Genomic DNA, 19,910 nt, shown 5'->3' on the forward strand with positions numbered 1-19,910 from the left:
AAATAAATTCTGGAGGTCCAAGTCTACAAAAAAAAGCTTTGGGTAATTTGGAAAGAGTTCGAAAAAAGCTAGAAATTTTCATGTACTGAAATCTTGAGCTTTTGAAAACGTGATCTAAAAATCCACAAAAAATCCTGGGAAACATTTCGACATGCTGATTCGAGGAATTGTCCCGGAACAAGATTTTTAAAAAATTACATTTCTATGACAAAATTTTTAAAAATCGTAAAAATTGGCATATTTCATACTGAAAATTCTAGAAAAGTGGTAAGAATTTCTCAAGAAATGAAGCCGAAAATAACTTCTGGAGGTCCAAGTCTACAAAAACTTTATATAGATAATTTTCCAAGAGGGCCGAAAAAAGCTCGAAATTTTCCTAAGAAAGAGTATTGAAAAATTGAGCTTTAGAAAAAGTTGTCTAAAAATCTGCGAAAAATTCTGGGATGTAGATCTCCACGTGCTTATTAGAAAAATAAAGCGCATTTATTGTCTTCGAGCAAGATTTTTGAAAAAATCGGTTTGAATGACAAAATTTTAAAAAATCCTAAAAATTTGCACATTTCATACTGAAGATTCTGGTAAAATGGCAGGAATTTTGCAGGAAATAAAGCCGAAAATAACTTCTGGAGGTCCAAGTCTAAAAAAAAAGCTTTGGGTAATTTGGAAAGAGTTCGAGAAAAACTCGAAATTTTCATGTACTGAAATCTTGAGCTTTTGAAAACGTGATCTAAAAATCCACAAAAAATCCTGGGAAACAGATTTCGACGTGCTGATTCGAAGAATTGTCCCGGAACAAGATTTTTGAAAAATTACATTTCTATGACAAAATTTTAAAAAATCCTAAAAATTGGCATATTTCATACTGAAAATTCTAGAAAAGTGGTAAGAATTTCTCAAGAAATGAAGCCGAAAATAACTTCTGGAGGTCCAAGTCTACAAAGACTTTATTTAGATAATTTTTCAAGAGGGCCGAAAAAAGCTCGAAATTTTCCGAAGAAAGAGTATTGAAAAATTGAGTTTTAGAAAAAGTTGTCTATGAATCTGCGAAAAATTCTGGGATGTAGATCTCGACGTGCTTATTAGAAAAATATAGCGTATTTATTGTCTTCGAGCACGATTTTTGAAAAATTAGGTTTGAACAAACACATTTTTGAAAATCCTAACAATTTCGTACTGAAAATTCTGGTTAAATGCTAGGAATTTTCCAAGAAATGAAGCAGAAAGTAACTTCTGTAGGTCCAAGTGTAAAAAAATGCTTTCGGTAATTTTCCAAAAGGTTCGAAAAAACTCGAGATTTTCATTTATTGAAATTTTGAGCTTTTGAAAAAGTTCTCAAAAAATCTACGAAAAATTCTGAGATGTAGATCTCGATGTGTTGATTCGAAAAATGTAGCGTCTTTACTGTTCCAGAACAAGATTTTAAAAAATTAGGTTTAAATGACAAAATTTTTAAAAATCCTAAAAATTTTCACATTTCATATTGAAGATTCTGGTAAAATGTCCGGAATTTTCTAGGAAATAAAGCCGAAAATAACTTCTGGAGGTCCAAGTCTACAAAAAAATGCTTTGGTAATTTTCGAAAAAGTTCGAAAAAAGCTCCAAATTTTGATCTATTCAAATTTTGAGCTTTTGAAAAAGTTGTGTGAAAATCTACGAAAAATTCTGACATGTAGATCTCGATGTGTTGATTCGAAAAATATAGCGTCTTTACTCTTCCGGGGCAAGATTTTTGAAAAATTCGGTTTAAATGACAAAATTTTTAAAAATCCTAAAAATTTTCACATTTCATACTGAAGATTCTGGTAAAATGTCAGGAATTTTCTAGGAAATAAAGCCGAAAATAACTTCTGGAGGTCCAAGTCTACAAAAAAATGGTTTGGTAATTTTCGAAAAAGTTCGAAAAAAGCTCCAAATTTTGATCTATTCAAATTTTGAGCTTTTGAAAAAGTTGTGTGAAAATCTACGAAAAATTCTGGGCTGTAGATCTCTATGTGCTGATTCGAAAAACATAGGGTGTTTAGTGTTCCAGAGCAAGATTTTTTAAAAATTGGGTTTAATTGACAAAATTTTTAAAAATCCTAAAAATTTTCACAGTTCATACTGAAGATTCTGGTAAAATGTCAGGAATTTTCCGAGAAATAGAGCCAAAAATAACTTCTGGAGGTCTAAGTTTACAAAAAAATGCTTTGGGTAATTTTCGAAAGAATATCAAAGAAGCTCGAAATTTTCTTGTATTGAAATTTTAAGCTTTTGAAAAAGTTCTCTAAAAATCTTTCGAAAAATTCTGGGATGTAGATCTCGACCTGCTCATTCGAAAAATATAGGGCATTTATTGTCTTCGAGCAAGATTTTTGAAAAATTAGGTTAAATAAACAAATTTTTGAAAATCCTAACAATGTCCATATTTCACACTGAAAAATCTGGTAAAATGGTAGGTATTTCCCAAGAAATGAAGTCGAGAATAACTTCTGGAGGTTCAGTCTACAAAAAACAAAGTTTTCGGTAATTTTCCAAGACGTTCGGAAAAAGCTCGAAATTTTCCTTTATTGAAATTTGGAGCTTTTGAAAAAGGTCAAAAAATTTACTAAAAATTCTGCGCTGTAGATCTCGATGTCCGGATTCGAAAAATATAGCGTATTTACTGTTCTGGAACAAGATTTTCGAAAATTTAGGTTCAAATGACAACATTTTTAAAAATCCTAAGAATTTGCGTATTTCATACTGAAGATTCTGGGTAAAATGGCAGGAATTTCCCAAGAAATGAAGCCGAAAATATCTTCTAGGGCTCGGAAGTCTACAAAAAATGCTTTAGGTAATTTTCGAAAGAGTTCGAAAAAAGCTCGAAATTTTCGTGTACTAAATTTTTCAGCTTTTGAAAAATTTGTCTAAAAATTCACAAAATCCTAGGAAACAGATTTCGACGTGCTGATTCGAAAAATATAGACTGGTTATTGTCCCAGAGCAAGTTTAAAAAAAAAAATTTATATGAAAAAAAATTTAACAATACTAAAAATTGGCATATTTCAGACTGAAAATTGTATAAAAATGGTAAGAATTTCCCAAGAAATGAAGCCGAAAATAATTTCTGGAGGTCGAAATTTAGAAAAAAATTTTTTTAGATATTTTTTCAAAGCGATCGAAAAAAACCCGAAATGTTGTGTTGAAAAACTGAGCTTTTGAAAAAGTTCTCCAAAAATTTACGGAAAATTCTAAAATGTAGATCTCGACGTGCTCATTCGAAAAATGTAGCGTGTTTACTGCTCCGGAGCAACATTTTTGAAAAATTAGGTTTATATGAAAAAATTTTTAACAATACTAAAAATTGATATATTTCATACTGAAAATTCTATAAAAATGGTAAGAATTTCCCGAGAAATGAAGCCGAAAATAATTTCTGGTAGTCAAACTACAAAAAAAAATGCTTTAGGTAATTCTCGAAAGTGTTCGAAAAAGCTCGAAATTCTCATTTATTGAAATTTTGAGCTTTTGAAAAAATTCTCTAAACATCTACTAAAAATTCTGGTAGATATATCGACGTGCAGATTCGAAAAAAAATTTAGGAGGTAGGAATTTCCAAAGAAATGAAGCAGAAAATAATTTCTGGAGGTCTAAATTTACGAAAAATTCTGGGCTATAGATCTCGATGTGCTAATTCAAAAAATATGGCGTCTTTACTGTTCCGGAGCAAAATTTTTGAAAAATTAGGTTTAAATTACGAAATTTTAAAAATCCTAAAATTTTGGACATTTCATACTGAAAAATTCTGGTAAAATGTCAGGAATTTTCTAAGAACTAAATCCTAAATAACATCTAGAGGTCGAAGTCTACAAAAAAGTGCTTTGATAATTCTCGAAAGATTTCGAAAAATCTCGAAATTTTCTTGTATTGAAATTTTGAACTTTTGAAAAAGAGAATTTCCCAAGAAATGAAGCCGAAAATAATTTCTGGAGATCGAAGTCTACAAAAAAACTATTTGGATAATTTTTCAAGGCGGTAGAAAAAAGCTCGAAATTTTCCTAAGAGAGACTATTGAAAAATTAAGCTTTGGAAAAAGTTCTCCAAAAATCTACGAAAAATTCTGGGATGTGGATCTCGACGTGTTTATTCGAAAAACAACGTATTCGACCAAGATTTCTGAAAAGTTAGGTGTGAATGACCAAATTTTTGAAAATCTAAAAATTCCCACATTTCGTATTGAAAATTATGGTAAAATGGTAGGAATTTCCCAAGTAATGAAGCCGAAAATAACTTCAGGAGGTCCAAGTAAACCTAAAATCACAAAGGCTTTTGGTAATTTTCGAAAGAGTTCTAAAAACTCGAAATTTTCAGTTATTGAATTTTGAGCTTTTGAAAAAGTTCTCTAAAAGTCTACGAAAAATTCTGCAATGTATAATTTTTAAAAATCCTAAAAATTTACGTCATTTCATACTGAAGATTGTGGTAAAATGGCAGGAATTTTCCAGGAAATAAAACCGAAAATAAGTCTAGAAAAAAAAATTTCGAAAGAGTTCAAAAAAGCTCGAAATTTTCATGTATTGAAATGTGGTCTAAGGATCCACAAAAAATCCTGGGAAACAGATTTCGACGTGCTGATTAAAAAAATTGTCCCAGAGCAATATTTTTGAAAAATTACATTTATTTGACAATTTTTTTAAAAATTGACAGATTTCATACTGAAAATTCTAGAAAAATGGTAGGAATTTCCCAAGAAATGAAGCCATAAATAATTTCTGGAGGTCGGAAGTCTACAAAAAATCTGTTTAGATGATTTTCCAAGGCGGTCGAAAAAAGCTCGAAAAGAGAGTGTTGAAAAATTGAGCTTTTGAAAAAGTTCTCTAAAAATCTACAAAAAATTCTGGGATGTAGTTCTCGATGTGCTCATTCGAAAAATATAGCGTGCGTATTGTCTTCGAGACAAGATTTCTGAAAAATTAGGTTCGAATGACCAAATTTTTGAAAATCTTAAAAATCCCCACATTTCGTAATGCAAATTCCGGTAAAATGGTAGGAATTTCCCAAGAAATGATGCCAAAATTAACTTCTGAAAACCGTTGGTTTGTATTGGTATTTTCAGACCTTGATCCTGTTATCTTGCTATAATAAGAGATAATCGATGTTCGCTCCGATATTGACTATTTTGGCGCCAAATAAAAATATTGACCATGGATTCGTTTTCGGTTGTGTTTTCGCCTTATTTGATCGTAGTCGTAATCACATTTTACATCCACTTCATCTGTTGTTTATAGCCTGTTCACATGACAACGAAACATTAACTCTAAAAATAAACAAACCATCATTTTTTCAATGGGAGTTCCAGAAGCCAAACGCTGTAATTTTAATGGTGATCAATCGGTGGTGCCATTTTTTTAAACAAATCTTGTTTGTATAATCGGATGTCAGCATCTGTTGTCTCGGCGGAAAAGCGACTTCTCCTCAATCAAAATTCATCCTTGACGTTTTAATTTCCCTGTTGATTACAATATCGAGGTCTGCGCTTAATTGCATCGCCAACGGGAGCATACAAAGCGCTGTAATTTCAAGTAAACAATTCTGATTGTATTATTTATGAGTGTTTAAAATAAACACATGGTTCGATAATTAAAATCAATAGTGCGAGGGTCACTGATATTCGGTTGAGTAGGAAAATACGGACCGAATACATATTTACAACCGCAATTATCACCATGATTGTTCCTTGACGAACGCATCACCCATACCCATCCCGTACCCACGACTGTTTACCTTTTTCGTAAATCTCATTCGCGCCTCGTGGTCGTTGGCTCCGTGCTCCACTTCCCCAAACCGGAGACCACGTGGAGCCCTAAGTCGCGCCAGAAGCTGTTGCTGCATCGACGCTTCTTAAGCCCACCTGTGGTCGTTGGCCCCTTGGCCCACTTCCCGAATCGGTACACCACGTGGAGCTCCAATTCTCTCCAACGTGGCATGACTATTAAGAATTAGGGACCCTTCTTTCACCGCTCGATTAGGAGCGGTGGACGTCCCCGACATATGTTTACGCACAACCAATTGAGCAACACAAATGGTCAACGATATATTCACTTTCGATTGCCGATTTGAGCACTTGCACAACTGCTTTGGGCCGCCAGTGAAAACGAGGACAGCGTTTGACCCAGTAACAAGGACGCCTGCTGGCCGGGTTTTCTAGCTCTTTCGCTGGCCCTTTTTGGATTTCGAGACACCCGTTCACCGAACAGATGGAGCTGTACGAGTGTATTTGTGGCGCTCCGTCTGTTCGGTGAACGGTCACTTGGTGCTCGCTTAAATTCCGGTAATTTAGCTCGAGCCCGGAGCGCTCCGGCTCCCTATTTCAAACTTTTCGAGCGCTTCGCCGACGTTTATTAGCGCTTTGTTCCCGGATAATTTGTTCTCGTGGCGTCTGTTTTTCATGGGCCCGCGTATGAATCGGGTCACCTATTTTTCACGATAACTTTATTTCGGGGCCCCCGTAGGCGGATCAATGGGATTCATTATAGTCGGTATTTTTAGCCGCCGCGTATAATGCCACGGCTCCATTGTCTCCGCATGCGTAAGCCTCGGCAAGTTTCACCCTTCGGCCTTGAACCCTAGGAGGGCCGGTGACACCCTCTTTTAATTAGATTTATATTTGAAGCGTTCGACAATTAATTGTTTCGCTCGGGTAGCGCAGAGGGTGGTCTTACCAAGATTTCCTTTTGATATTGTTTATTTGGTCGTGGCAGCGCCGATTTTTAATCGAAACGGTTTTAATTAAACGAAAATTAATTTTTGTTCGTCTAACAAGTTGAAAATTTTAATTGACTTGCAAGATTTTTCTGTCGCCAGGAAGTGATTTGATGTTGCGAATTAACGGCGACGGCGACGTTTAATCCACGTTCGTTAAAAACGCGACGTAATTGATTTCCAACTGTCAGCTTGGCAGCTCGAAGCGGATCGATCCGATCGATCTGTCTTTGGAGCCAAGGTGTGGGAGGCGGCAATTACGTGCAGGCAATCACCTGCTGGGCTGCTGCTCGCCAACACGCAATACCACGAATCACAGCGCCGTTTGACATTTGCCAGAACAAAAATTGGTGCCCGAATTTGATTGTACTTTCTGAGCGTCACCCGTTTCCGACCGTCTGTCTGACTGTCTGTCGACTACTAAATTTTATGTGTATTAGGGTTATTGACAAAAAAATTAAGTCAGTTCTATTATGAAGAAGCGAATCATAAGAGTTCGCTGATTCACAAATTCTCTACAATTGCGTTAAATAAATTTATGAAATAAAATTTGCTATCGAAACTGATACCCAAGTCAGGTTTTTTCAATACGACTCGTTTTAAATTATAGTCAAAAACAGTGCTGATAAGTTCTCTCTTTCGAATACACCAATGGTAAAACAAAATTAAGCAAAACTGAAGATAGCAACAATCACTAATAGAATTAATTTCCATGTATAATTTGAAATCATCAGCCAACATAAATTTATTGCAGGGAATAGCATCAGGAAGATCGTTAATAAAGAGCAAAAAGAACAAGTGTCCTAAGTTCGATCTCTGTGGGAACCCAGAAGCTGGAGTAATCATTCTCACATTTTGGTGGAGTTGTAATGATTTTAAAATTGGTTCTTCTGCTACGTTTAACAACTAAACAAGACTATTTAATTACCATTTCAGTTCATTTTAGGTCCCCAGGTATTTTATTATTATGAACTTGAAAAAATCTTTTGAGTTTTTGGAGTTTTATTTTTTACGAATTTGAAAAAGCCGTTAGTGCCACAGTGTTTTTTTTTTTAGTTCGGGAGGACTATCTTGAAATAATTATAACAGATGAAAACAATAATGACATTGCAAAAATGTTGTGTCAATGTAGTGACAAATATTTAACAGATTTGTCAAATTGACAAGTAAGACACAGGAACATTTTACGTTGTACAAAAATTCCATTCCCGTTTTTTCTGGGGCCAACTGTCCCCATGGTGTATTATTTTGGGATCCCATGGAGATATCATTTGCCAAAATCAGTCTTATCTTAACAAGTACTAACCTTCTAAGAAAATAACGGGCGGGTGGGCGGAGATAGTACTTGCCCAGATAAGGTACTATTGGTAGAAAACATACCTTCTAAGAAAATAAAGGGTGGGCGGGCGGGGCCAATACTTGCCAAGATAAGACTTATTTTGCCAAATCATATACCCTCCATTCATCAGAGGGTATGTCATGTGGTAAAATCAGCCTTATTTCAGAAGTACCAGCCCCGTCCACACGTCTTTCATTTTCTTAGAGAGTAGGTTATTTGCGATTATTAGCTTGATCTTATAGGTACTAGCCCCGCGCACCCACCCTCTCTTTCCTTGGAAGGTATGTTATTTGTCAACATCGGTCTTATTTTAGCAGGTACTAGCCCCGCCCACCCGCCCTCTCTTGTCTTACAGGATATCTAATTTGCCAAAATCACTCTTATCTTATCAGATACTAGCCCCGCCCACCCACCCTCACTTCCCTTGGAAAGTATGTTATTTGCCAAAATCACTCTTATCTTAGCAGATACTAGCCCCGCCCACCCACCCTCACTTCCCTTGGAAGGTATGTTATTTGCTAAAATCACTCTTATCTTAGCAGATACTAGCCCCGCCCACCCACCCTCTCTTCCCGTGGAAGCTATGTTATTTGCAAAAATCAGTCTTATCTTAGCAGGTACTAGCCTTCTAAGAAAATAAAGGGCGGGTGGGCGGAGATAGTAGTTGCCCAAATAAGGCTGATATTGGCAGATAACATATCTGCTAAAAAAAAATAAAGGGTGGGTGGGCGGGGCCAATATTTGCCAAGATAAGACTGATTTTGCCAAATGACAAACCCTCTGATGAATGGAGGGTGAACGGTATATATTTTGCCAAAATCAGTCTTATCTTATCAGGTACTAGCCCCGCCCACCCACCCTCACTTCCCTTGGAAGGTATGTTATTTGCCAAAATCACTCTTATCTTAACAGATACTAGCCCCGCCCACCCACCCTCTCTTCCCGTCGCAGGTATGTTATTTGCCAAAATCAGTCTTATCTTAGCAGATACTAGTCCTCTAAGAAAATAAAGGGTGGGTGGGCGGTGATAGTGTTTGTCCAGATACGGCTGATATTGCCAAATAATATACCTGGTAAGAAAATACAGGGTGGGTGGGCGGGGCCAATACTTGGCAAGATAAAACTGATTTTGCCAAATTATATACCGTTCACCCTCCATTCATCAGAGGGTATGTCATTTGGCAAAATCAGTCTTATCTTAGTGAGTACCACCCTCGTCCACTCGTCCTTCATTTTCTTGGAGAGTAGGTCATCTGCAATATTCAGCTTGAACTTAGTAGGTATTACCCCCGCCCACCCACCCTCTCTTTTCTTAAGGAGTATTTCATTTGCCAAAATCACTCTTATCTTAGCAGGTACTAGCCCCGCCCACCCACCCTCTCTTTCCTTGGAATGTATATTATTTGCCAAAATCGGTCTTATTTTAGCAGGTAGCTAGTACCTGCTAAGGTAAGAGTGATTTTGGCAAATGAGATACCCTGTAAGAAAAGAGAGGGTGGGTGGGCGGGGCTAGTACTTGTTAAGATTAGACCGATTTTGGCAAATGATATACTTTTTAAGAAAGTGAAGGGTGAGCGGGGAGGGCTAGTACCTATTCACTGAAATAAGATTGATTTTGGCAGATGATATACCTTCCAAGGAAAGAAAGGGTGGGTGGGCGGGGTTAGGACCTACTAAGATAAGAGTGATTTTGGCAAATGAGTTACTCTGTAAGAAAAGAGAGTTGATAAGGCTGATATTGCCAAATAACATGGCCTCAAGAAAATAAAGGGTGGGTGGGCGGGGCCTATACTTGTCATCCACCTTTCATTCATCAGAGGGTCATTTGGCAAAATCACCCCTATCTTAGTAAGTACCAGCCCCGTCCACTCGTCCTTCATTTTCTTAGAGAGTAGGTCATTTGCCATTATCAGCTTGATCTTAGCAGGTACTAGCCCCTCTCTTTCCTTGGAATGTATATTATTTGCCAAAATCGATCTTATTTTAGTAAGTAGCTAGTGCCTGGTAAGGTAAGAGTCATTTTGGCAAATGACATACCCTTTAAGAAAATAGACGGCGGGCGGGGAGGACTAGTACCTACCTACTGAGATAACATTGATTTTGGCAGATGACATACCTTCCAAGGAAAGAAAGGGTGGGTGGGCGGGGCTAGGACTTGCTAAGATAAGAGTGATTTTGGCAAATGAGATACTCTGTAAGAAAAGAGAACTGATAAGCCTGATATTGCCAAATAACATGGCCTCTAAGAAAATAAAGAGTGGGTGGGCGGGGCCAATACTTGCCATCCACCTTCCATTCATCAGAGGGTCATTTGGCAAAATCTTATCTTAGTAAGTACCAGCCCCGTCCACTCGTCCTTCATTTTCTTAGAGAGTAGGGCATTTGCCATTATCAGCTTGATCTTAGCAAGTAATAGCCCCGCCCACCCACCCTCTCCTTTCTTAGAGAATATATCATTTGCCAAAATCACTTATCTTAGCAGGTACTAGCCCCGCCCACCCACCCTCTCTTTCCTTGGAATGTATATTATTTGCCAAAATCGATCTTGTTTTAGTAAGTAGCTAGTACCCGGTAAGGTAAGAGTGATTTTGGCAAATGACATACCCTTTGAGAAAATAGAGGGTGGGCGGGGAGGGCTAGTACCCACCCACTGAGATAAGATTGATCTTGGCAGATGACATACCTTCCAAGGAAAGAAAGGGTGGGCGGGCGGGGCTAGGACCTGCTAAGATAAGAGTGATTTTGGCAAATGAGATACTTTGTAAGAAAAGAAAGCTGATAAGGCTAATATTGCCAAATAACGTGGCCTCTAAGAAAATAAAGGGTGGGTGGGCGGGGCCAATACTTGCCATCCACCGTCCATTCATCAGAGGGTCATTTGGCAAAATCAGTCTTATCTTAGTAAGTACCAGCCCCGCCCATATACTCTCTTTTTTTAGAGATCTTACTTGCCAAAATATGTCGTCCTTAGCAGGTACTAGCCCCGCCCACCCACCCGTTCTCTTTTTTTTCAGAAATACGGAAATATGCAAATAAGTGGTATAACAAAAAAAAAAATACGATTAACGCTTTTTTTTTAAAGCCTACGTTTTATTAATTCCCATTCTTACCTTACGAAAGAAGATATAATTCACCCCGTCTCCATTTCAGTGATTCATTTCGTCTAGTCAGACTGAGAGGTGGATCTCAAATGAAGAGCGATAAGTTTGTTGGAATCAGAACAGCGTGCGTGGGCGGGGCTAGTATCTGCTAAGATAAGATTGATTTTGGAAAATGACAGAACAATATTAAGAGCAGTCACTGGAATGAAGAGAAGGTGGGTGGGCGGGACTATTGCTTGCTTCTGTAGGAAAAAGTTTAACTTTGCCCGCCCTCTTTTTTCATTCAGGGATCATATTTGCCAAAATCAGTTTTATCTTCGCAGGTACCAGCCCCGCCCACCCACCCTCTATTTTCTTGGGTTTTTTCGTAATCTACATCATAAAGAACGTTTTTATTATTTTTTTGGGACCCCGAAACCCTCGTACATAACGTACTGAAGAGTTAATCCGCCGTTTTCAGACACCCGGTATAAAATAATAATAAATAGAAGGAAAAATGTTGGTTATTAATGAAAAATCCATATCAGTGCAAAAGTAACAGTTTTTAGTGGCAAAAACAACACCGCCACCTCTAGATAAACTTGTATATTCCATAGAACAAATAGTTGGTGCGAAAGAATTCACTACAATGTAAACCAAGATTCTGCGTACATTTTAATAGAAAATATAGAATTACTAGAAATGCCAAAAGAGAAGCTAACCAAAATGCAGTTCAGGGAAGTTTTGTCGAAATAACCTTCAAGCAGTTTTTTAATAATCTCCACATACAAATTGCACTTCAATGTTGTATTATTTTATGTCGTGGTCCATGAATCCGCCTCGGTTTGTCCGAGGGACGAGATGCTTCTGTATTTTCCGATTTCGGTGTGACGGCTCGACAAAAACAGTCTTGTTGTTTGATGTTTATTAGGACAGGTCATCCGATAACCCACATAACTATAAACAAGCGATAAGCCGGAGGAAATAAGACCAGCGCATTCCACTACTAACATAATAAGCGGATCCAATTAAATTTCGTCAGGAAATAGAATTTTCACTTTGTCGCTTTCTTATCTCGTGCTTATTTACACACGTCTGGCTCGATTCAAGGGTTCGCTCTGGCAAAACAAATCAAACATCGCTATTTATTTATTATTCGTGTTTAATACAATATTTATCGGCGAAGTTCAAGTTAAACGATACAGATGGTGCAGTGGCCTGGAAGCGTCTAAAAATAAAGCGCTTTTTGCATCCGAGCGCCAATAATCGCATCACGATGTGACTGGAAACACCTGAACGCTGCATATTAACACGTGTGGTGTATATTTTTCCGAGCTGGAACGACGTCGTTGGGGTTTATCTTTGGGTGCATTCGCAAGACGAGAAAAGTCAGTCGCGTTTTATTTTCACTTTTTATTGTACACAGTCGCTGCAGATATTACTTTGCCCTAGTTTGCGGGAACAAAGGGCAATAACGAGCCGGTCGATATCGAGCTGTGGAAACGCGGAGCGTCGTATGTTAATCCGGACCGGTTCTAATGGATTCGGAGGAATCGCCGCCATCTGATTTATCGGGAACCCCCTCGCAAACAAATCCTTTTACGGGCGCTAGCGTGCTCTTGCAGGGTTTCGTGGCCGAGTGAGGCACGAAGACCCACTAAGCCGCTAATGCACCAGACAAAGTCAAGAACGGTCCTTGTAACCTCATTATGGCATGCATCTGGAATGTATAAGTGCAGCTGATTTATAAATAGCGCGGTCGCATTCAGGAACGGGCGCCTTGCCAGGACTCTCTCTAGGGTTCCATCGACCCTCCTAGGGTCTCGCGATTTCCTCCGATCGACCATCCTATTTTTACGCCGGCCGTCTTGGAACGGTTGGCGTAGGTCGGGATGGTGCAGCTCTGTCATTCGACTCCGCCCGTTAATCATCCCGGCGTAAACAAAACAGCGCCAACTGTGGCGTAAATTATGGGTGGGCAGTTGGGAGGTCCGTCTAAATCTGGAAAGCGTCCCGACGCGCTGATTTATTTACGCGGATAACCCACATACTTCAAGACACCCATCGAACAGCTCGACCATCCATCAATGTTTTCCGTTTTATGTTCCCTGTAAATCATATTATATGGTAATGAAGCTTTCTTACGTCTGCTCATCAATCCTCGGCTCCACCTAGAACCCATCGTAATTGACAAGTGTACACGAACGCTGGGTCTTGGGTTTTTGACCCTGGAGGTGCATGCCTTTGTTTATTGATCTGTCACTTGCGCGGACTTCGTGGACGCTTTGAAGTGGTAGCGTCTTCGGCGTTTCGGTCGTCTGGGTTTTATCAAGGGTCTATCTTATCGGAGTGCATCCGGCGCTGGCTCCCCTCGTGTATACACACACATCTTGCAACGTTTTGTTTTGAGACGCGCCAGCAATATTTATATCTAGCGGATTTTTCCTTCCTGCTTCGTCGGCGCGGTTCGGGCTCTCACTAAAATTACGACGTTCAAAGAGGCTACACTAAAAGGAGCCGGGGACGTGCTAGGGGATTTTACAATTTTTAGTTATTTACCTAAAAGTCAAGTGGCTATACTGCAAATATTGAAGAGTTTGACGTTTTGGTACTTTTGATGTTCATCTCGAAATATTTTCAGTATGAAAACTTACCATAAATCATTAGTTCATTATTTGCTAACAATTAAGGTTTTAAATTTTAGAAATAACAAGCTGGTGCTCATATTCTATTCGTAAATAAAAACTTTATTTTACTCATTTAATTTAGAAGACTAAATATATTAACAGAATCATAAACAAATTACTAAATTACATTTTATACGAAATCTATAATAATTTGAACGACAAATTTAATGTTAAACAATATCTCTTAACATAATTTCTTCTTTTCACCATTTGTCAATATTTTCTCCATTTCTTCATTTATGAATCACTTCTGTTCGCGTGCATTCCTAAAAGGATATATTCAATTTTGAAAAAAGTGCTTTATGCTTTTTTACGTTTTTTTGTAGGGAAGTACTCCTGCTTTTCCATTTTTCGCTTAGTGGTTGTTGTGTTACTTTTTTCATCTGCTTTTCTCATAATCCCTTGTATGTCCTTCCAAAAACTGACAAAAGTTTCATCGTTTAAGTTGTGTATCCAGTTTGTTAAATGTTTTTCTGTAACCATTCTCCAATTTGGTTCAGTCACTTCATCCACTTCCTCTTGCGTCATTTTTTCTTTTAAAAATTGGGAAATTTCTTCTTGATGATGGATCCTAATTTGCGAGTTTTGTCCCAGAACTTCAGCAGCTTCATCTAGAACAGAATTAGTACCCTTCCGCTCCTCATACATACATACCAAGTGCACATGCTTGCACATGGAGTTTTTTATCATGTATTCTGGGCAATCACACTGATATCGATGGATACATATTTTGCACACTCTGCAAAATAATGTTTTACATTCACTCTCACATATTTGTTTTAAATTAACATTATAAAAATTGTCATTTTTTGAAGACTTAACTTGGAATCCTCCTAGCTGTTTTTCAATTACTTCTATTTTGTTTTTTATTCTGTGAGCTTCCTTGTGTGCTTTAATGATAATTCTGTCCTGGTAATTGTTAGCGTTAGGCCTTTCAATACTTAAAATCCTCTGCCACATTTTTATCTCCACCAAGTCTTCAATTGTGTCTAGTAATTTTTCTGTTGTTACTCTTGTTCTACTTTTTAACTGATTAGTCTTCAATAAATTATTAAGACTCTCTATAGCCATATTGGTATTGATTCCAGCATTTTTTCTATAGCAATGGGCCCACATTCGAATCCTGTCTTCATCCTGAAAATAATACCTAAAACAAAGTATGTTTTGGTCAATATAAAACTATTATTATTTATAATATTATGATAATTACTTATATTTACAAAACTAAAAGTACCTTAAAAGATAATTTGCAAAATCCAGCTCATTTGCTTCTTGCAGCTTGTTCAGATATGCATCCTTCAGTTCAATAAATTTTTTCTCATTAGTCTCATTTAAAATTCTTTTCATTTCTTGCTTCATTTGTTTTCTCATTGTAACATCATGGATTTTTTTTCCTTGGATATTCCAGTTCTTTACAATGTGCCATGAACACAAAAGTCTTTGTGGTTTGTTTGTCATCACTTTAATCCATGCATTGTAATACTTGGGATCGTCATCACTCATAAAATATTCAGGTTTAATATCCTGCTGCATTTTTATCCTAAGAGCACCTAAAAACACTTCTTGTACTTGTTGGTCTAAACGATTTGATAAAAAGAAAGCAACTGGGAATCCTGCATTTCTATCATCTTTAATCAGCATAATTGTTAAGTCCAGTCCTTTTTTGTTTGTCCCATGTGTACCATCCATGCAAACAATCGTCGTGAAATTTCGAAGTTTGTCTTCCATTGCAGAGTTCATAAAGGCTAAAGCAAAATCTTCTTTCTTGAGAATATCATGAGTCTCTCTATGATAAAACCATCACCAACATAAATAATACCACCACCACCACCACCACCACCACCAAGAATATAGAAATAGTTACTTCCCAACAAAGCGAAAAAATATCATTTTTGTACAAAAATATATTATTAAACAGTACAATAAATGTTGGACAACATAACATGTATCATGTGAATAATAAAAAAATTGGTCGAAGGTTATTTTGACAGAACTTCCCTCGCTTCAGAAGGGTAAATAACACGCCCTCAATCCCTGCGCCTCGAGGATGTAAATTCCAAGCGGGCACGGTCTGAACAAATGCGGACAATATGAAATATATTTAAAGCAAATAATCAGTTGGAAACAATGTGTTCTTAATTCCTAGTACTTGTTTAACTTTAACAGTGTTGTTTATGTTTATGCTATGAACGAATTTGACCATTAGCACGTCATATCATATCAGCGCCGGCATTGAAGTACGTAACGGTGGCATTAAATGCATGCATATGTATTAAAAGAAACTGATATTTGATTGATTTTGTCTCTTCAACACAGAAGAGAGGACCAATTAATTAAGTAAACATACTCGGTTTTTTGCCCAAAATGTATACCTAGATAATAGCAAGAACAAAATAAATTGACTGATTCATTTTTTTTTTCAGTCACCGGGTATAAGGTAATGTAAAACAGTAATGTAAGTGCTAAATTACAAATGTAGACTGTTTTTGAGCATTTTAGATAGGATTTATTCAGCAAAATTTTGAGCTGATATCATCAATTTTTTGGAGGGGATAGGCAAATATACTTTGATTAAAAAGTTATCATGCTTATCATAACTTTAACACATCTGCAAGATTTCAAAGGATTCGGTTTTCCAGATTCAAAATTAAATTGCAAAATGTTGTTACATAATTTTGATTTTTTTTTTTCAAAAATCTGGACGTTTCGAGTAAAAAAAACAACACGGAATCATAAACTACATGTGTAGGACTATGTTATTTTAAACAATTTAAAACGCATTTACTATGTACAATTTTGAAGTGACGTCTTTACAATATTGGTGGGGATGATTAGACAAATTTTGGTTAGCGTTTTACCATCTACATGATACTCCTAATATAAATAGAAAATTTGAAAACAAGCGGCAAAGTACTTTCGGAGATTATCTGTTTAATAAAAATCCGTAACACCAGACAGACAGACGGTCAGAGACAGAAAAGGTAGACCTCTTTCTTCGTACTCATGAAAAATGTTTAATCAAAATATATTTACTTATCCCCTCGAAAAAAATTGATGACGTCATCTTAAAATTTTGCCAAATAAATTCTACCCAGAATGTGCAAAATATGTATGAAGAGTTTTTACCTGTGATTTAACATTGCATTCATATTTTTTTGATATGGTTATACAGGTGGCTCAAAAAAATTAATGAATGAGTCAAGTTATTTTATTGATTAAATTAGGAAAACGGTTCACTCCATTTTCCCAGAAAATTTTTGGAACACAATATTATTATTTTTAGTATTACACTGCACTGATGTTGATATACATGTCCTTGCAAAAATGTTGATGACGTTTTCACAAAATTGTGTAAAGAAAAAACTCGATTCGAAAATGCTGGATATGTTCCATTGTATTTCAGGAACGAGGGAAGTTCTGTCCAAACAATTTTCGACCAATTTTTTTGTTCACATGATAGAACCTAAGAAATTTTAAACGCTGAGCCTTAAAACCAAAAAATAGTGAAATTGAAATATACATAATATTAACTAAAAAAAGCAACCAAATTATTTAAATTCCATCACCACTATAAAGAAGTATCAAAAAACCTTTTCAATTTTCATGTCGACAATACAATAGACAGAAAGATGATAATCCCTAATTACCTTCCGGTTTGAAGAAAAATGCAAAATTTTTGCCTTCTCTATTCCATTCTCTAACTTTCAAAGCAGCTGCTACCATTTCATTTTTATCTCTTCTTCCTTCAATATTGTGTTTAGTGGATAAATATGCAACGTCTTTTCTATTTAACAAATTTATTCGTTCCAATTTAGGCATTTCTAGTTTTCTTGCATCTTCTAAAATTCTGTCTACTGATACACCAGACTTTAATTTTTCAATCACCATATTCTTCTCTACTGCTGACAAATGCTTACTTCTTAATTCATCTTTTTGATGGCCAACATGAGTTTTCCAATAGTCAACAGTTATCTTTCCATCTGGATAATAATATAATTAAACTTAATTTTTCTAAACTGATTAACAAATTTTACCATTATAAATCTTAACAATTAACTTTGAAGGACACACTCCATGTATTTTTATTGTGCCACCAGCTTTTTCAGTTCTTTTACAGTAGTTGCTTCCATATCCTAAAAACTCAATTCATCATATCTGCAATTACATAGAGAACGCTTATTTTACCCTTGGTATTGCTTCTGTTACACTCATAATTTATAGTTTTGTAACTCTTACATGAGTTTGTTCTATATTTTGCATAATTTGTATCCACTTTTTCGGCATTTCTCCAGTCTTCATATTGTTGTTCGCTACAGAATTCAAACTTTACATGTTCTATACTTACCTTGTGAATTTCTTCAATATGATTCCGTAAATTTTCATAAGTCTTTAAAATGTTTCCTTCTTTACACAATGGGCATAAAACGTGACACCTCCGAGAGTTTTCTATAACAATGCCATGTATTCTTTTGATATGTCGATTTTTTAGCTTGCAATTGGCAAATTTTTTTCCACAGTGTATACACGTTTCTGATGATACTTGATCCGGGTGATCCATGTTGTATTGCTCTAATAAAACTGTCTACTGTCTGTAAGCTTAAATGACCAGTATTTGATAATTATATGTTTGTAAATTACCTGGAGCGTAAAACTACGTGCTAGTGCAGTCTAAACACAGAACAGTCACAGGTCTCAGCAATCACAGTATCACAGGAAGTCGGAAGATGTGAATATCTCTGCTGCCAGTTACAATCACAGAACACTTGCAATTATAGTATATTAAATATGTATAATCACAAAATTATAATATTGTTATCAGAATTTATAATTACTGCGAAGTCGAGATCTGTCATCTGTTAACGTTTCCCGCCTTTTCTTTAGTGACCATCGAATCTCACTAAAATTTTTTGAAAAGGAACTAAACTTTTTTAAGTTGCAACACTGCGTCCCATGCTCCTTTTAGTGTTGTCTCGTTCAAAGGGTTCGCGCGAGCGATGCATTTTATGTGTGTGCGTCAGGATAGAAAGAGGCAAATCGTGTTAAGTGCCTCCGTCTGTTTACACTATGTTTCAATGAATTTACAATGTTGTCTTTGTGCCGGGCCCCCTTCGCCTTTGTTGATCTATCTTATTATCAAGCTGGCTTTTATAGTTTCAGAAGCAAGGATGGGTTGCGTCGAAAAGTTTTTATTTGGTTATTATTTACACTAATAACAAAATCTACTTTTTAATGACCCTCTTCGCGCTCTTTGCGACGCTTCTCGGCCCAGGTTGCGACGTTCGACGGCGAATTCGCTACAAAAAACGTCGAAATGCGTGACGAAACTAAGTTTGACTTACCCAGACTAGACAAGTACCAGAAAACCGGCACCGACCCCAAAATGCCATACGGATAATATCTCCATATCCAGTTATTCTGGTAGTAGAACTTGTACGGAAACTGGATTACTTTTGCGCCCATGGTGTACGGGTATTTCATGGGTCGTTTAGGTGTCCAAGATCTAATTATACCGATGATGGACGACAGTGTAGGACGAGGAGGTAAATTATCTTGCAACGATTTACCAGATGAGAAAAACCCGAGGATCTTCGACGCGAAATTTTTCACACTGGTTTTAGCACGCGGACCTTTTTCACCGGGGGGTTTTTCTTCTTTATCCTTGCACATTTTTCACTCTGCAAACATAACCTCAACCGATTTTAGCAACCCCCCGATTTTTACGAATTGTTATTTAAACCCTTGAAGTACTTACCCTATGATCAGGCTCGATTTTCTTCCAACTGAGAACGAAATGGAAACATTTAATGACAAATTAAATTTCCGCTGCCAATCACTTTAATGACCAAAGTTGTTAAGTTGGCAACATTAACTGGCTTAAAATGCATAAAATAGAAATTGTAGCGTAGCGTATTTTGTTTTTAGTGAGGCGAGCATTATGGTGTTACCCAAGTGGATTATAAAATTAAGATTCAAAAGAATATAATTGGTGTGAAATTAATTGCTGACTGGGCATTTTTTCTTAGTACGATGGTAGTACTGGCTTGACGTTACGTAATAAGAATGTTGACAAACACGACCAAAAAA

The 19,910-nt window shown here is 36.6% G+C and overlaps 3 protein-coding genes across 6 annotated transcripts in view; 1 reads left to right on the forward strand and 2 right to left on the reverse strand.

The window, feature by feature from the left end:
• LOC135136509 (ecdysone receptor-like) overlaps window positions 1-19,910 on the forward strand; it is a 168,774-nt gene that overhangs the window by 53,501 nt on the left and 95,363 nt on the right. The gene's annotated exons all lie outside the window — the stretch shown is intronic.
• LOC135136508 (uncharacterized) lies at window positions 13,927-18,715 on the reverse strand. 3 transcript variants are annotated; one of them, XM_064065830.1, is made up of 8 exons: window positions 18,659-18,715; window positions 18,465-18,588; window positions 18,012-18,415; window positions 17,861-17,959; window positions 17,474-17,806; window positions 15,061-15,376; window positions 14,141-14,973; window positions 13,927-14,092 (listed from the first exon to the last, which is right to left on the reverse strand). In XM_064065830.1, exons 3-8 carry the CDS (start codon window positions 18,382-18,384, stop codon window positions 14,064-14,066), a joined length of 1,983 nt encoding a protein of 660 aa, XP_063921900.1. In that variant the 5' UTR covers window positions 18,385-18,415; window positions 18,465-18,588; window positions 18,659-18,715; the 3' UTR covers window positions 13,927-14,063. The 3 variants fall into 3 exon arrangements, with proteins under 3 accessions (XP_063921900.1, XP_063921898.1, XP_063921899.1); XM_064065828.1 differs by having other exon boundaries at window positions 15,061-15,571; XM_064065829.1 differs by lacking the exon at window positions 18,659-18,715 and having other exon boundaries at window positions 15,061-15,571; window positions 18,012-18,422; window positions 18,465-18,507.
• LOC135136512 (uncharacterized) lies at window positions 19,037-19,674 on the reverse strand. The gene is made up of 3 exons (XM_064065843.1): window positions 19,579-19,674; window positions 19,166-19,501; window positions 19,037-19,120 (listed from the first exon to the last, which is right to left on the reverse strand). The coding sequence occupies exons 2-3, from the start codon at window positions 19,491-19,493 to the stop codon at window positions 19,053-19,055; spliced, it is 396 nt and encodes a 131-aa protein (XP_063921913.1). The 5' UTR covers window positions 19,494-19,501; window positions 19,579-19,674; the 3' UTR covers window positions 19,037-19,052.

The sequence above is a fragment of the Zophobas morio genome, unplaced genomic scaffold (assembly GCF_036711695.1).
Source record: "Zophobas morio isolate AGI-343-1 ecotype UQ-CSIRO unplaced genomic scaffold, CSIRO_AGI_Zmor_V1 ptg000026l, whole genome shotgun sequence".
NCBI classification, from domain to species: Eukaryota; Metazoa; Arthropoda; class Insecta; order Coleoptera; family Tenebrionidae; genus Zophobas; species Zophobas morio.

Bases quoted from the DNA above. Each gene is read 5' to 3' on its own strand.
- LOC135136512 (XM_064065843.1), bottom strand. From the start codon at position 19,493: ATGTGCAAGGATAAAGAAGAAAAACCCCCCGGTGAAAAAGGTCCGCGT. The intron at 19,121-19,165 runs GTAAGTCAAACT...CGTTTTTTGTAG, and splicing joins CTGGTACTTGTCTAGTCTGG to CGAATTCGCCGTCGAACGTC.
- LOC135136508 (XM_064065828.1), bottom strand. From the start codon at position 18,384: ATGGATCACCCGGATCAAGTATCATCAGAAACGTGTATACACTGTGGA. The intron at 14,974-15,060 runs GTACTTTTAGTT...ACTTTGTTTTAG, and splicing joins TTTGCAAATTATCTTTTAAG to GTATTATTTTCAGGATGAAG. The intron at 14,093-14,140 runs GTAAAAAAGCAT...ATATCCTTTTAG, and splicing joins GTACTTCCCTACAAAAAAAC to GAATGCACGCGAACAGAAGT.